At 40.3% G+C, this 16,241-nt stretch overlaps 1 protein-coding gene across 1 annotated transcript in view; it reads right to left on the bottom strand.

Moving 5' to 3' along the window:
* Positions 1-6,940: 6,940 nt before the first annotated feature.
* GRB14 (growth factor receptor bound protein 14) overlaps positions 6,941-16,241 on the bottom strand; it is a 62,879-nt gene continuing 53,578 nt past the window's right edge. The window contains exons 12-14 of the mRNA XM_026674479.2: positions 15,037-15,124; positions 8,992-9,085; positions 6,941-7,388 (exon numbers count right to left, since the gene is read on the bottom strand). Of these exons, the coding sequence (XP_026530264.2) occupies positions 7,242-7,388; positions 8,992-9,085; positions 15,037-15,124 (329 nt within the window). The 3' untranslated portion in view covers positions 6,941-7,241. The remainder of the gene's footprint in view (positions 7,389-8,991; positions 9,086-15,036; positions 15,125-16,241) is intronic.

Genomic DNA, 16,241 nt, shown 5'->3' with positions numbered 1-16,241 from the left:
CTATTATTTATAATAATCAAATCCACACGTTCATTTTTTTTCTTTTTTCCACAAAAAGTCCATAAGGAGTTTCCAATCACTAATAAATGTAGTAATTGATCTTTCTCTAAGTAAACAAGTTAATTTTGCCATCTCTTGTTAGTTCCATCATCTTCGCCAATCATTTATTTCTTTCAGATATTTCAGAATCTCTTCATTTTTATACTTACAATTATCTCATAGCAGTTTTCATATACACAACAACACAACAACCACAACCACTACCTCAACTACAATCACAACTACAACCAAAAATAACCACCAAACCACAGCCCACAATTACTATCCCTTCAAATAATTCCACAAATAATATCTCCTTACTCATCAGAGACACCATGGAATGTGAACAGAAACGTCCAAATGCTATCTTATTTGGTCTTGAAGACACCAATGAATCAGACGACATCAGCAAACTTCGCGATATCATAAGCAAATCAAATGTAACAAACATCTCTCCTGAAGATATCATTGAAATAATCAGAGGTGGCCTTGGGTACAAATACAATGACGGCTCTATGGCCGCAAGATTTTGTAGAGTTGTTTGCAAAAATGAGTCCAACAAACATATATTCATTCATACAATAAACGTCATTGCAAAATCCAATCCTACCCATAAAAAACTTCACTCAAGACCAGACTTATCCATACTGCAAAGAATCCACTCCCGTGAACAGAACTTAAAAAACGTCTAGACAATGGAGAAAAAGATCTGTACATTGACTACCGTGCTGATTGCATCAAAAGAAAGTCACACAACCAGCAACTCCGCATCCAACCCTACCCTATCCAATCCAACATCACTCGAATCTAAGCACGCACGCCCCTAACTACCTCTATTCCAATCACAACTGGCCTTAAATGCAAGCTACTCAATGCAAGAAGCCTTGTAAATAAAATACCTGAATTTCTCCTCTTACTAAATACTACTAAATTTGACATCATATTTGTCAGTGAAACATGGCTCATCGCATCTCTCCCTAATTCCATTACCACAGTAAGTGAGTATCATGTTTACCGATCAGATCGTGAAATCCGTAGAGGAGGTGGTGTTGCTATTTTCTATAAAAAGTCCCTACATCTAAAAAACATCCAAGTTACCCAGGAGCTTGCTCTTCCTGAGACTGTGAACTGTCCTTAAATATCACATTTCGATTCTTACTATGTTACAGAGCCCCTGATTATGACATCGAACATGTAAACAAGTTAAATTCACTACTAACATGGGCAGCATCCTGCCCACACGGTTTTATCTTTCTTGGTGACTTCAATCTACCTCATATTAACTGGACCCTAAATGAATGTAAAACTGAACCCATACATGCAACCTTCTACAATGCTGTAACAAATCTGGAACTGGAACAACTAGTAACCAACAATACTAGGCTTAACAACTGCCTCGATCTCATCTTCTGCAATAGTTTGAATTCAATTTACAGATACAGAATTCTGTAATTTACAGAATTACAGACCAATCTCTTATGCTGCATCACCTGTAAAGTCATGGAATCAATTATTAACCAATCCATCATCCTCCATTTCGAAACAAACAACCTACTCTCTAATAAACAATTTGGTTTTAGGAAAAAACTATCATGTAATCTGCAACTCTTACACTGCAAAAACATATGGACTACACAACTCGATCAGGGCAAAGCAATAGACGCAATCTACATAGACTTCTGTAAAGCCTTTGATTCAGTGGTACACAACAAACTACTCCTAAAACTAAAATCTTATGGTATCTCTGGACACCTGCATAACTGGATAGAAGCATTCCTGTCAAACAGACAACAAATGGTCAAAATTGGGAGCGTCCTATCAAATGCTGTACCTGTCAACAATGGTGTCCCCCAAGGTAGTGTTCTAGGACCAACTCTTTTCATACTCTACATAAATGACCTCTGTGATCATATCAAGAGCAACTGCGTTCTCTTCGCTGATGATGTAAAGCTATTCAACACCACAGACAATACTGCTACCCTTCAAAAAGACCTTGACTATGTATCAGAATGGTCAAACAAATGGCAACTTCAAATCTCAACAAATAAATGCTCTGTCCTACATATTGGCAAAAAAAATCAGAAAATAAAATACAGGCTGAATAGTCAAGACCTTGTTGATGATCCAAACTCTGTCAAGGATCTTGGAGTACTCATCTCAAATGACCTAAGTGCTAGACCCCACTATAACTACATAGCCAAAAAGGCGTTAAGAGTTGTTAACCTAATCTTACGTAACTTTTTCTCTGGTAATATTACACTAATAACTAGACCATACAAAACATTTGCTAGACCAATACTCGAATACAGCTCATCAATCTGGAACCCACATTACATATCTGATATTAACACAGTTGAGAAAGTCAAGAAATATTACACAAGAAGAGTTCTCCACTCCTCTACTCGTTGCAGAATACCTTATGCCACCAGACTCAAAATTCTAGGCCTAGAAAACCTAGAACTACACCACCTTCGGTCCGATCTAAGTATAGTATATAAAATCATACATTGCAATGTCCTACCAGTCAATCAATACTTCAGCTTCAACCATAACAACACAAGAGCAAACAATAGATACAAACTCAAGGTTAATCGCACCAAACTTGATTGCAGGTAATACAACTTTAGCAACAGAGTGGTCAATGTCTGGAATACTCTACCTGACTCTGTGGTTTTTTCCCCCAAACCCCAAAAACTTTAACCTTAAACTGTCTACTATTGACCTCACCCCTTTCCTAATAGTTCTGTAGGGGGCGTGCATAAGCACACCAATGTGCCTACCATCTTTGTCCTGTTGTTTCTTTTATATATTTTTTAATTTTTCTTATATGTATCCATGTATTCATAACTATGTTTTTACTATTATCTTGTAAGCAATTGACAAATATATATATATATATATATATATATATATATATATATATATATATATATATATATATATATATATATATGTATATGTATATGTATATGTATATGTATATGTATATGTATATGTATATGTATATGTATATGTATATGTATGTATGTATGTAAAAGTAATTTTCCAGGGATTTTTTTTCTAGTTATCTGTCTATTAATTCCAACAAGAAAAGTTCTGGTTTCAGTTGAATCTTAGTCTTTAAAATACTTTAAATATATGTATGTAAACACAAAATTTTCTGGCTGTTTTACAAGTCCACTAAACATGAACAAAATGACCCTTCATGTGGTCCTCATTTCCAACATAAATTTGAGGTACTTTATAATTCTAGATAATTTTCTGGAGTCATTTTTAAAAAAAATCTGTTTTAACATAATGTTAATTCAATTTTTTAACCACATATTGTACCAAATACATTATATTCAATGTTCTTAGCCCATTTTATCCTATACTCTTTCACTTGTTCGTCCTCCATTTCAAATTTCAGCTAGCCTTTATATATTTTGACAAATTACACGTTCATGATTTGTACATAATACAACTTCAAATTCTGTCTTTTGTTCCTCAATTCTAAATGTTATAATCTACCTTGAATCTTTCCCTTAGCTGTACATACAAACCATAAGAAACTAAATCCCTCAGCAGCCAATTGTTCTCTTGATTTCATCTTATATTCTCAATTTACTTGTTCTAACAGTTCTCAATAGGTTAACCATTTCTCTTTGCCTGCTGTTTTTTTCCTATAAAATGAGATCTATGAAAGCATTTTCAGGTACAGTCTGGGTTTATATCTATTCCATATGCTCAATATGGTACTTTTGATATAGTGATTTTAAAAATCAGCATTAACTTTAACTTTATAGTACCACAGAAAACCATGCCATCCAAACCTCAGATTGTGCCCTTTTAATTCTAAAATTATTTAATTTCTCAGCACCCTCTACTCTTTCTTCTAGACCAAACAACTGGTTACAAAATATAGTTTTAAATCAGAAAATCCCCTCTTCAATGGTTTTGAAATATAAAAGACTTCAAGTAAAATAAGAATACCTTCTTCCAAAGATGCTTCCTACTTCCTGCTGCCTAAAGTTTGGAAGCTTTCTTTGTTTTTCAATTCTGACTTTTTGTGACCCAATGAACCTCTTTTGGCCAGGATTGCTTGCATGCCTCCTTGAGTTTCTGTTAAGTTCATGCTTGTGTCATCAATGATAGTACCTAGATACCTTGTTTTCTGTCAGCCTCAACTACCTTCAATCTTTCGTCAAGGTTTCGTTCAGGGACCCTTGCCTCAGCATTAGAGATAATAGAAACTAACCAAGAAAAAAACCAAAGTAAATCTATGATGAACTCTGAATGACCAAGAGGAGTAAAAAAATAACAGCAATAGAGACCCAATTATATCTTAGATGACAAGAGTAGGAAGTGGTCTGAATGAGCAGGAATCAGGAAATGCACAACGGCAGATTCTGATCATATTTTAATGGCAGAGTTCAGTTAAGAGAGGAAATATGTACCCAGAAGCAATATCCATGAATAGTGCAAGTCATGCTGGAAGAAATAGTAATAATGATATAAAACAAAGATGAAATGAAGCAGCTCACTGAAGACTTCTGACTTGGGTTGTCTACCCACTGCATATCCTCTTCTCCAATTTCCCAGATCAGAGCCTGCCAGCCTAGGATGTATGTAAGTTTGTGTACATGATGGGAGGGAAAAGATAATTGATTGCAGAATTGCTTAAATTTCTGTTTTTAAATTTCTGGTCTCATATCCACTGTTGTACAAGGAGCTGCACAAAGTGATGTTGGGTAGCATCAAATCAAACCATGGTATAGAAGGCAAGAACACTCAGAAAGACTCCTAAAATTGAATAACAGTGTCCAAAACCTTTCTAACCTTTTTGTTTCATATTCGTTCTTCCAGTGAACAGTTTGCTTTTCCTTCATCAAATAATGAATTTTTTATTCTTATGATCCAAAGTATTCTCAACAGTCTTCCTCAGCACCAGAATTCACAGGTATTCATTCAACCTTTCTGATGGTCTGGCTTTCATAGCCATATTTTACAACTTTTAAAAAACACAGCCTTGACAATATATACCTTTCTTGTCAGCACGATCTGTGCACATTACTATTAGTTTTTCTCCTGAATAACAGGCAGCTATTTGATGACTACATGTGAATTGTTGAGCCTAAGATGATAGTTTGTTTCTACGGCTTCTTTCTTCTTCTTTGTATTGAACTGGCATTGCCCATTGACACTTAGTATTTGTTTTTTAATATTGAGCGGAAGGCTGGTTATATTGTACTCTCTTCTTTCACCTTCAACAAGAAATTCCTTGAATTTTCCTCCCATCCAGCCATTCAAATGGTATCACCAGCGTAGCTGCTCAGAATTGCCTCAAACTGCAAAATGGGTGGCAAATAAAATTATTTTTTTAAAAAAATAATAATTCCGATGTTACTGATATTTCCCCCGGTGTCTTTAATTCTGATTTCTATTTCTTCTAATTGAGCAATTCCTGTGATTTATTCTGGATATAAGACAAATAAGGATACAATATACAACTTTGTTATTCGGTAGTAGTTTCTTATTCTTATATAATCTTCAACACTGCCCATTTTTGACCCAGGAATGTACACTGGTCCTTGTGTTTTCCATACCACCTTACAACTACACAAGGCATACAAAGAACTGCATTATTTTGTCGTTAGCAACATTTTCTAGGACCCATTTAACTTAACTTTCCAAATATATTTGCTCCATTCCCAAGCACCCCATAGGCAACCAAACACTTTCCACCCGGATGGAGAAATGATGGAGACTCACTTTGATGTGACCCAAGGGCTAATCAATAAAGTAAACTCGTTTTATGGTTTTGACTGTGTTGTGTGCCGGGTTTTATAAGCCACTCAGAATCTATACATTTAATATAGGTAGTCCTCAACTTACAACAATTGAGCCCAAAATTTCTGTTGCTAAATGAGACATTTGTTAAGTGAGTTTTGCCCCATTTTACAACATTTCTTGCCACAGTTATTAAGTGAATCACTGCAGTTGTTGTTTTCTTAACACAATTGTTAAGGGAATCTAGCTTCCCCGTGACTTTCCTTGTCAGACGTTCGCAAAAGGGGATCCCATGACCCGGGGATACTGCAACTGTCATAAGTATGAGTCAATTGCCAAGTGTCTGAATTTTGATCATGTGACCATGGGGATATTGCAATGGTCGTAAGTGTGAGAAATGGCCATAATGGTCACTTTTTTTTCCAGTGCTGTTGTAACTTCGAATGCTCACTAAGTGAACTGTTGTAAGTTGAGAATTACCTGTAAATAAATGTTGTTTTGACAATTAAAAGTACTGAATGGAAGGTAGCATATTAATATCTTTATGCAGGGGAGATGTCAAATGTCCTTTAGCTATTTTGAGCCACATTCGATCTATACAGTGAGTTGTTAAATGGAATAATGAGATAAATTGTAGTTTATGATAGCTGAAAGGTTGCAGGCCGCCTTCTTACTCTCTATAGATTTAATGAATAAGCAAAGACTTTTACTTTACTGTAAATGTATATTATTACCAAAATGTAGGCTAGCTATAGCTATTGCGTTTTCCCAGTATTTATGTTATCTAAGATTTTAATGTTTACTTTGCATACAAATAACATTTTTCACTCTGAAAGTAAATTCTGAAACCATGATCTGGAACACAATGCATCAAACTATGTCTGGGTCATCTTTCTGTATCTTGGCTGATGTAAAGAGAAAGAAGAAAAGGCTTAAATGGGTTATGTTCATATGATCTCATCATATGCAGAAATCAATGAAAGGTATAGCACGCAAAGATACAAACGGTTGTTTTATTTCTACACTGTACTCAGAAGCAGTCCTAGGAGGCTAACAGTCATGTTGGCACGGTATTTTTTTGCCATTTAATAATTGTAAGGAGAAAATAAAGAAGACATTTGGAGAAAAAAAATAGTGAAAAAGACATTTATTGATATTTTGAAAAATACTCCCTAGGATTCCAGCACTGCACAGTTACACCATTTCAGTCTGAAGTTCATATTTGGAAGATTAACCATTGATTAATCAACTCTAATGCAGAAATACTGCCTTTTGTTTTTTCCATAGAAATAGAAGCTCTTCTTTGTAAGCTGAAATTTACATTCAATTACTTCTTTTTAAACTTCATTCTCATAACAAAGTGCTTTTTCAAAAGTAATGTTCTGTCTTGATTTGTTATTCTAGTGAGCTGGGGTGGGATGTTGATATTTTAGCTAAAGTGCAATTCGGGAACAGTAATGTTTTAACTTGCAAGGAAGGATGCCTTTATTGAGTTGGTAGAACTCCACGAGTTGAATAAGATCAGAGAATCTAGTGTGACCATCATCCAGTGTATAAAAGAGTTTGCCTTCCTCTTCTAACTGCAAAGGGGGAGAGAGAAAATTCATAATCTATCATGTACAGTCAATAGGCAATTAACAGAATACTATTATGAATACATATGGCAGCAGCATCTTGGGTTTTATTGAATAACAACATTTCTCTTTCCTGCATGAATTTTATTCATCCATCGTCTCTCAAGAAACAAGTTCTGTGAAATATGAGCTATATCTTGTAAGATACAGAGCACGTAGGAAGAAAAAGTTAGAATGATAGTACCATGTTTCTCGCAAAATAAGGCTGGGCCTTATTTTTTTTTTGAGCCCCGAAAAAACGGCTAAGACGTCTTTTGGGGGGTGAATTAATTTCTCCCCCCCCCCCCCCCACGCACCAGCGCCGTCTCCAACAACAGCATCTGAGTCGCTTCCGCTTTTCCCCCGTCCCTGTAACAACAGGAAAAAAAAGATTTTGAGGTACCTGGGAGCGTCGTGTGCTGTGTTTGGTTTAATCCGAGCGGCTGGGTGGGCGTGAGAAGAGCCAGCGGCGTCTCTGCTGCTGCTACCCTTGGTACTCCAGCCTTGGGCTCTGCAAGTTTGCAAAAGTCCCGGTGACAGCCCGTTCTTGCATTCCAAGCTCCCAGGCTGAGCTGCAGTTGTCTCTCTCTCTCGCCAGCGCCATCTCCAATAACAACGGCAGCAGCAGCGGGAACTGTGGAAGTTACGGAGGTGGCTCCCCCACCCGAGAAGCGGCTAAAACACTTCCACGGTTCCCGCCGCTGCTGCCGCTGTTATTGGAGATGGCGCTGGTGAGAGAGGGACAGCTGCAGCTCGGCCTGGGCACTTGGAATGCAGGAACGGGCTGCGCACTGGGACTTTTGCAAACTTGCAGAGCCCGAGGGTGGAGCACCAAAGGTAGCAGCAGCAGAGACGCTCGCTCGGCTCTTCTCACGCCCACCCAGCCACTCGGGATTAAACCAAAACGCAGCGCGCGGCGCTCCCAGGTACCTCAAAATCTTTTTTTTTTCCCTTGTTGTTACAGGAACGGGGGAAAAGCAGAAGCGACTCAGATGCTGTTGTTGGAGACGGCGCTGGTAAAAGAGGCGCCAGCACCGGTGGGAACCGTGGAAGCTACAGAGGCCTGAGAAGCGGCTGAAACACTGCCGGACATCCACGCCGACGCTGCCCGCCTGCTGAGCCGGGTAAGGGAGGGGTAAGGGAGCCCTCCGTGCTCCACCATGGTGTTAGGAGCGACTGATGGTGAGGCGTAGCTGCCCATGGGGCACTCCTAATGGCAAGTTCCCCCCGCCTCCCCCCCCCCAATTTTGCATGTTTTAAACTAGGCCTAAATTTGGGGGGGGGCTTAATTTCATTTTATGCCTGGAAAACATGCTGGGTCTTCCTATTGGGTGGGGCGTATTGTTGGAGAAACATGGTACCATATATAGGCTTATTCGGATATGTGTCAAAACTGACCCTGAAGTCACAAAGAGAAGTTAATATTCCAAATAAGAAAGTAATTTTTATGGGGAACATAATTTTTGGTTTGGAAACTTCTCTTTCATAGAAAAGTGCAAAACCATAGGATTTGGTTCTTGTAAACAGAACATCAAAAAATGTGATTCAGCACCTTCACAGTTATACTTACCGGAACAATTTGGAAGTGCTTTATTTTTAATCCATGGCTTAATGACAACACAAAAGTTTTGGGATTGCTTTGACTATCTCGTACCAAAAAAACTCTGTGGAAAAAAGGAAAATATGGTCGTATATTAATCTATGGTAGCAAAATATGAAATTATGTCCACAAATAATGACATTGTGGTACTAGCAAAGAAATTTTAGATTTTTCTTTATCCTACCTTTATTATTCTTATAAATAACTCAAGGAGGTGAATATTCCTTATATTCATTCCTCTTCATATTTTCCTTATGTTTCTTATTACATTTTATTTTACCTCTTTATTTTTTAAAAGTGAACATAATTAACATTAATTGCTATATTCCATGTGTCGTAGTATCCATTATGAAGTTAAGCAGGTCCATATCAGGGAAAAAGAAATGCCAAATGAGTTTAAGGTATGGAGCTTTACATTATACTATGGACAAAGAGGGAATAAAAATGTGATAAATATTGTACATCTTATATAGGTGAAACTCAAAAAATTAGAATATCATGCAAAAGTCCATTTATTTCAGTAATGCAACTTAAAAGGTGAAACTAATATATGAGATAGACTCATTGCATGCAAAGCAAGATAGTTCAAGCCGTGATTTGTCATAATTGAGATGATTATGGCTTACAGCTCATGAAAACCCCAAATCCACAATCTCAGAAAATTAGAATATTGTGAAAAGTTTCAATATTCTAGGCTCAAAGTGTCCCATTCTACCGTGTTTCTCACAAAATAAGGCCGGGCCTTATTTTTTTTTGACCCCCGAAAAAACGGCTAGGCTCTTTTTGGGGGTGACTTAATTCTCCCCCCTTGTAACCTCTAGTGGGTGGGCAACGACAGCTTGGATGTTGACCTCGGCGTTGGTGGGGCACTTCGTATCAGGAGACCTTCCGCCACCATTGCTTTCCCTTCTCCCTTGCTGCCGCAGCGTTTAGAGCAACGCCGCAGTGTTTGGCGCAGCCATGTGCGGCCAGCCAGGGCTCCTTCCTGCAACTGGAGCCCGGCGGAGACACTCGGCTTCAGGCACTCCTGTCACCGCCTTCCCTTTGCCTTCGAAGGTAAAGCCAATTATTTTAAAAACGACACCCTACTACAACAAAGCCTCCCCTGGCCGAGAGGGCAGCCCAACCCCACATGGGGAGGTGAATCTCCCGGGGCCCCAGCGCAGGATCGGCCCACCTTGGGAGAAGCGCCCAGCCACCATCCCTGCCTGGTGCCAGGCAGAGCGCGAAGAGCTTCGCCCGAGGCGCCCAGTGCAGCTGACAGGCGGGCCCTCCTTCCCAGCAGCAGAGCTCTCACCAAGGCCGCAAGCACCTCCCTTCCAGACCCTCTGCTCATCCCGCCAGGGCCGCGCCAGAGCCGTACGGGCTGGGCAGCACCAGGAAAGCGAGCCGCGGGTGCGCGCCCGCCTGCCAAGCAAAAGAGCCGGGCCGACCTGAGCTTGGCTTCCTTCCCAAGTCCCTCCAGTGCGAACCTGAAGGGGCCACCGGGAGAGGCTGCCCGAGGCAGTGATAGCGCCCACCCATCCATGGCAGCGCTGCTTCCCTGGCCGGCGGAGAGAGCCCGAAGCCGCCCGTCCTTTCCACCCCTTGCCCAGCCCGTCCCCATGCATCTCTAAATGGGCTGGCAGCTCCAAACGCTGCAGCGGAACAGGCATCAGGCAGAGGCGCTGACTCAGCAGGGCTCAGCTCGGACGCGGCGCAGGCCATTGCCTTGTCTCCCTGTCCATGGATGGGTGGGCACTATCACTGCCTCGGGCGGCCTCTCCTGGTGGCCCCTTCGGGTTTGCGCTGGAGGGACTTGGGAAGGAAGCCAAGCTCAGGTTGGCCCGGCTCTTTTGCTTGGCAGGCAGGCGCGCACCCGCGGCTTGCTTTCCTGGCTCTGCCCAGCCCGCACGGCTCTGGTGCAGCCCTAGTGGGATGAGCGGAGGCTCCAGCGGGGAGGTGCCCACTGCCTTGGCGAGAGCTCCACCACAGGGCAGGAGGGCCTGCCTGTCAGCTGCGCTGGGCGCCGCAGGAGAAGCTCTTCATGCTCTGCCTGGTGCCAGGCAGGGATGGTGGCTGGGTGCTTCTCCCGGGGTGGGCCGATCCTGCGCTGCGGCCCCTGGAGATTCGCCTCCCCACATGGGGTTGGGCTGCCCTCTCGGGCAGGGGAGGCTTTGTCGTACCGGTAGTAGGGTGTCATTTTTAAAAGAATTGGCTTTGCCTTTGAAGGCAAAGAGAAGGCGGCGACAGGAGCGCCTGAAGCCGAGTGTCTCCGCCAAGCTCCGGTTGCAGGGAGGAGCCCTGGCTGGCTGTGCATGGCTGCGCCAAATGCCGCGGCGTTGCTCTAAACGCCGCGGCAGCAAGGGAGAAGGAAAGCAACGGTGGAGGAAGGTCTCCTGATACGAAGTGCCCCACCAACGCCAAAGTCAACGCAGGCAGCACCATATCCGGGTATGCAACAAAACTACTTCCTAACGGCAAGCCCCCCACCATTCCCCCCCATTTCGCATGTTTAATATAGGCCTTAATTTGGGGGGAGGGGCTTAATTTGATTTTATGCCGATAAAACATGCTGGGCTTTCCTATTGGTGGAGGCTGTATTGTTGGAGAAACACGGTAATCAGCTAATGAAGCCATAACACCTGAAAAGGGTTCCTGAGCCTTTAAATGGTCTCTCAGTCTGGTTCAGTAGGAATCACAATCATGGGAAAGACTGCTGACCTGACAGTTGTGCACAAAACCATCACTGACACCCTCCATAAGGAGGGAAAGCCTCAAAAGGTAATTGTAAAAGAAATTGGATGTTCCCAAAGTGCTGAATCAAAGCACATTAATAGAAAGTTATGTGGAAAGGAAAAACGTGGAAGAAAAAGGTGCACAAACAGCAGGGATGACCGCAGCCTGGATAGGCTTGTCAGGAAAAGGCCATTCAAAAGTGTTGGGGACTTTCTCAAGGAGTGGACTGAGGCTGGAGTCAGTGGATCAAGAGCCACCACACACAGACGGATCCTGGACATGGGCTTCAAATGTCGTATTCCTCTTGTCAAGCCGCTCCTGAACAACAAACAATGTCAGAAGCGTCTTACCTGGGCTAAAGAAAAACAGAACTGGTCTGTTGCTCAGTGGTCCAAAGTCCTCTTTTCTGATGAGAGCAACTTTTGCATCTCATTTGGAAACCAAGGACCCAGAGTCTGGAGGAAGAATGGAGAGGCACACACTGCAAGATGCTTGAAGCCCAGTGTGAAGTTTCCACAGTCTGTGTTGATTTGGGGAGCCATGTCATGTGCTGGTGTTGGTCCATTGTGCTTCATTAAGTCCAAGGTCAACACAGCCATCTACCAGGAGATTTTTGAGCACTTCATGCTTCCTTCTGCAGACGAGCTTTATGGGGATGCTGACTTCATTTTCCAGCAGGACTTGGCACCTGCCCACACTGCCAAAAGCACCAAAACCTGGTTCAATGACCGTGGGATTACTGTGCTTGATTGGCCAGCAAACTCTCCTGACCTGAACCCCATAGAGAATCTATGGGGCATTGCCAAGAGAAAGATGAGAGACATGAGATTGAACAATGCAGAAGAGCTGAAGGCCGCTATTGAAGCATCCTGGTCTTCCATAACACCTCAGCAGTGCCACAGGCTGATAGCTTCCATGCCATGCCGCACTGAGGCAGTAATTGCTGCAAAAGGGGCCCAAACCAAGTACTGAGTACATCTGCATGCTTATACTTTTCAGAGGTCTGATACTGTTCTATGTACAATTCATGTTTTATTGATTGCATGTAATATTCTAATTTTCTGAGATTGTGGATTTGGAGTTTTCATGAGCTGTAAGCCATAATCATCACAATTATGACAAATCACGGCTTGAACTATCTTGCTTTGCATGTAATCAGTCTATCTCATATATTAGTTTCACCTTTTAAGTTGCATTACTAAAATAAATGAACTTTTGCACGATATTCTAATTTTTCGAGTTTCACCTGTATGCTATTGTACCCACATGACATAAAAAGTCCCCAAATGAAATAATTGACATCTTTAAAAACTAGCAATTTTATCTACAGCAAACAGCAAAAACGTCTCTATACATTTTCTAATAAATGATGAAACTTTCTCTTATTGTTTGTATTTGCATTAGAAATCTTTATGGATAAGATTAATATACTGGAGATTAAAATTCAAGGACAGAAATAAGAATTGAAAAGTTATGCTGATGATTTAGTACTAAGCATTATGTAAACACCCAGGTTTATAACATAGCTGATGAAAACAATCAAAGACTTTGGTGAATCCTCTAGAGACTGAGTCAATCAAAAAAAAAACAAAATAATGACAAGATACTTAACCGCAGATGAAGAAGACCTTTGTTTAAAAAGTAGTCTGGTTGTGAGATAACCAAATAAATAAATGCAATGAAATTCTTGGGGGTATATTACATAAACATTTACATTTGACAGGATGCGAAGACATATTATAAAACAATTACAACCAATTATGGGAAGAATATATTGAATGGTAGATAAACGTAAAACTTTCTTGGCTAGATCTTATACTGACAATAAAAATAAACATACTACCCAAGATGATCTGTGTGTATTAAATGACTCCAATTTCAATCTCAATCAAAGTCTTGCAGGATTGTCAAAGAAGAATAAAGAGATTTATTCAGTGTAGGGAAAAAACCAAATAAGAATAGGATTTAAAATTCTGCAAGATTCAAATAAAGATGTGGCCTTGCATTTCCTAACTTTAAATTATATTATCATACCAGTTGGCAATATAGTTGCATAACATACCAGATAAAATCCCCAAAGAATAGAATATCAATTATAGGGGAAACTGACTTAGCCAATGGACTTTGTAGATGCTTATAGTATAAGAAAACAAAAGAAAATAATTTGAAAGGACATATAAACAAAGTATGAGAACAATAGAGAATCTTCTAAAAACAAAAATAGGTCTGGCAATTTCATCATTAGTTTCACTGTCAAATATCTTGTGTGTGTAGGTTTGTGTGGGTGGGTCCTCCAATCTCAACAATGTTAAATCATTTCTGACCATTTTTTAATAAAGGCAGAACGAAGTGTCCATTTCCAGAAGCAGATGCTGGAGAAGAGGAAGGGAGCCTCTTTGAAGAAAAACACTCTGTGCATCATGACATAAAAGGGTGGGAATGTGAGTTTAGCTCTATTCTGATACAGTATGGTGGACTTCAAGCAGATTAAGTAACAATTTAAAGCAGATTTGAAACTTGCAGTTGAGGCCCACATTCAAACAGGGACAATCCACTGAAGGCTGCATGATTGGAAAAGATGGTCATCCCCATTCTCTCTTTTGCCTTCTTCTTGCTCTCTTCTTGCTGGTCTACTGTCAAGGGGCTTCCCAAAAATGCCTTTTGAAAAGGCAACCTCTGCTTGAAGACTTTTTGCCACACACATCCAGGAAGCTTCTTCAGTTTTGAAGTGAAGAACTGAAGAAAGCTTCCTGGACGAGAAGCAAAATGTCTTTAGGTAAAACAAAGAAAGTCCAGCTGCCTTTTGAAAAAGCATCTTTAGGACAACCATGACCTGGATGACTGAGAATCTCCATAGCCGTGTCAAGGGGTTTGAATTATGTAGAAGGCTTCTGAAGTTAGGAAAACTGCTGAAAATAAGCTAAGAGGTACCTCAGATATAGGTAGATACCCTTACTGAAGTAGCATTACTTCATGCTTGTTTGATTGATTAACCGATTTTAAGGCTGCCTACTCACTGGTGACTTTGGCATCTTACAGAGGGTTAAAACAACAGCAACCATTAAAAAAGTCAAGGATGCTGGGAGGAATAAATCAGCTTATATGAGATTGCTGCTGGTGCTTAGTGGGAACGCACATAAAACTCAGAATCTGCTGGAAGAGTCAGGACTTAAGTTCTTGCCCAAAGACTAGCAGGTCAGGGTCATGTAGATCTTGGGGGAGATACAATTCCATAGAGTAGGTGGGGCAACATAAACAGTCAGTCATAAAATATAAATATCAAGGGGGAAAACTTACCCATCCACCAGTCCTTGCCTCAGAATCAGTTGGTGTGCCTCTTCTCTAGAAATCTTATGATGAAACCACAGCTGCGAACTATGTATAGCTAAAAACATACAATTCTAGGTAAGGTCTTTATACTCTATTTGAAACAGCGTATATATCTTTATACTCTGCTCCAAATATCTGGGGATTATTTTCCACAAAGTGGCTCCTGCAAAGAGTATGCTAAATTTCTAGTCCAAAGTGCCCATCATAGTATGGTAGTATTTCTTGGCTTTTTTTTTTTTTTCATGCCAGAGGTGTCCATTTTATTCCAGTAGTCTAAAAGCTTTTTGATTTAAAAGCCCGAGAATATACAGTATATTATATGAATTTAACTTGGGTCACACCCTCCATTTGAATTAATCCATTCAAAATTCTGAAAGGCTATCTCTTAAGTTACTAATTGTATTCCCAATTTTATTTTGTGACCTGAGGCTGGATTTTTGAAACACAGTTGAAGATCAAATCACCACCTATTGGCCAAATTTCAAATCGATTCCTTTTTGTTTGGCTCCTTTTATACTAGACTCTTTATACTGGTAGACAGACTCTTATCATCTTGGAATTGCCTTCTGGAAGCATGGTTCCCATCATATAGTTTTCTCTAGATTAGAGCGGGATGGAAAGCCAATGATTCCAAGTTACTATTACTTGAACAAGTTTAATTGTTCTTTGAAGCCAGCTGATAATTTATTTCATGTATCAGTTCCCTTTAAAAAAGAATATTCATGTTGTCATCCTTGGTGGTTTTATTTAGGAAATACAGGATATTCCATATGGTCTAAATAGCTTGAATCAAAAGAATATATCCCGCTAAGCCAGGATTCCTCAAAGTGGTCAGTATTGATGCCCACTGGTTGATAGGACAATCCACTATTATCATTGTCACTATTATTATTTCTAGTGATATTTGTTAAAGTAGTATTTATTAAATTATTTTCATATAATAGATGTTTGGGGGGGGGAGTGTGTCAATCAATAATGTGAAACTTTATGAAAGGGTCAATGAGCTGAAAAGTTTGGGGACTCATGCCCTAAACATGTATTTTATGAAGATATATAACCTTCTCTCTTTGCCTTACTTCTGTGGTCCTCCCAAGAATTCTTTTTGCTTGCCCAGAAACAAAAATTTCTGCAGAATCTTTTTGTCAAAATGGCAAAAGCAACATTGCCCTATA

This window comes from Notechis scutatus, chromosome 1, assembly GCF_049901735.1.
Source record: "Notechis scutatus isolate UNSWTSFEM ecotype Mainland chromosome 1, rNotScu1.2, whole genome shotgun sequence".
NCBI lineage: Eukaryota > Metazoa > Chordata > Lepidosauria > Squamata > Elapidae > Notechis > Notechis scutatus.
Note: the sequence above shows the minus strand (reverse complement) of the source record. Positions and strands in the feature narration are given on the sequence as shown.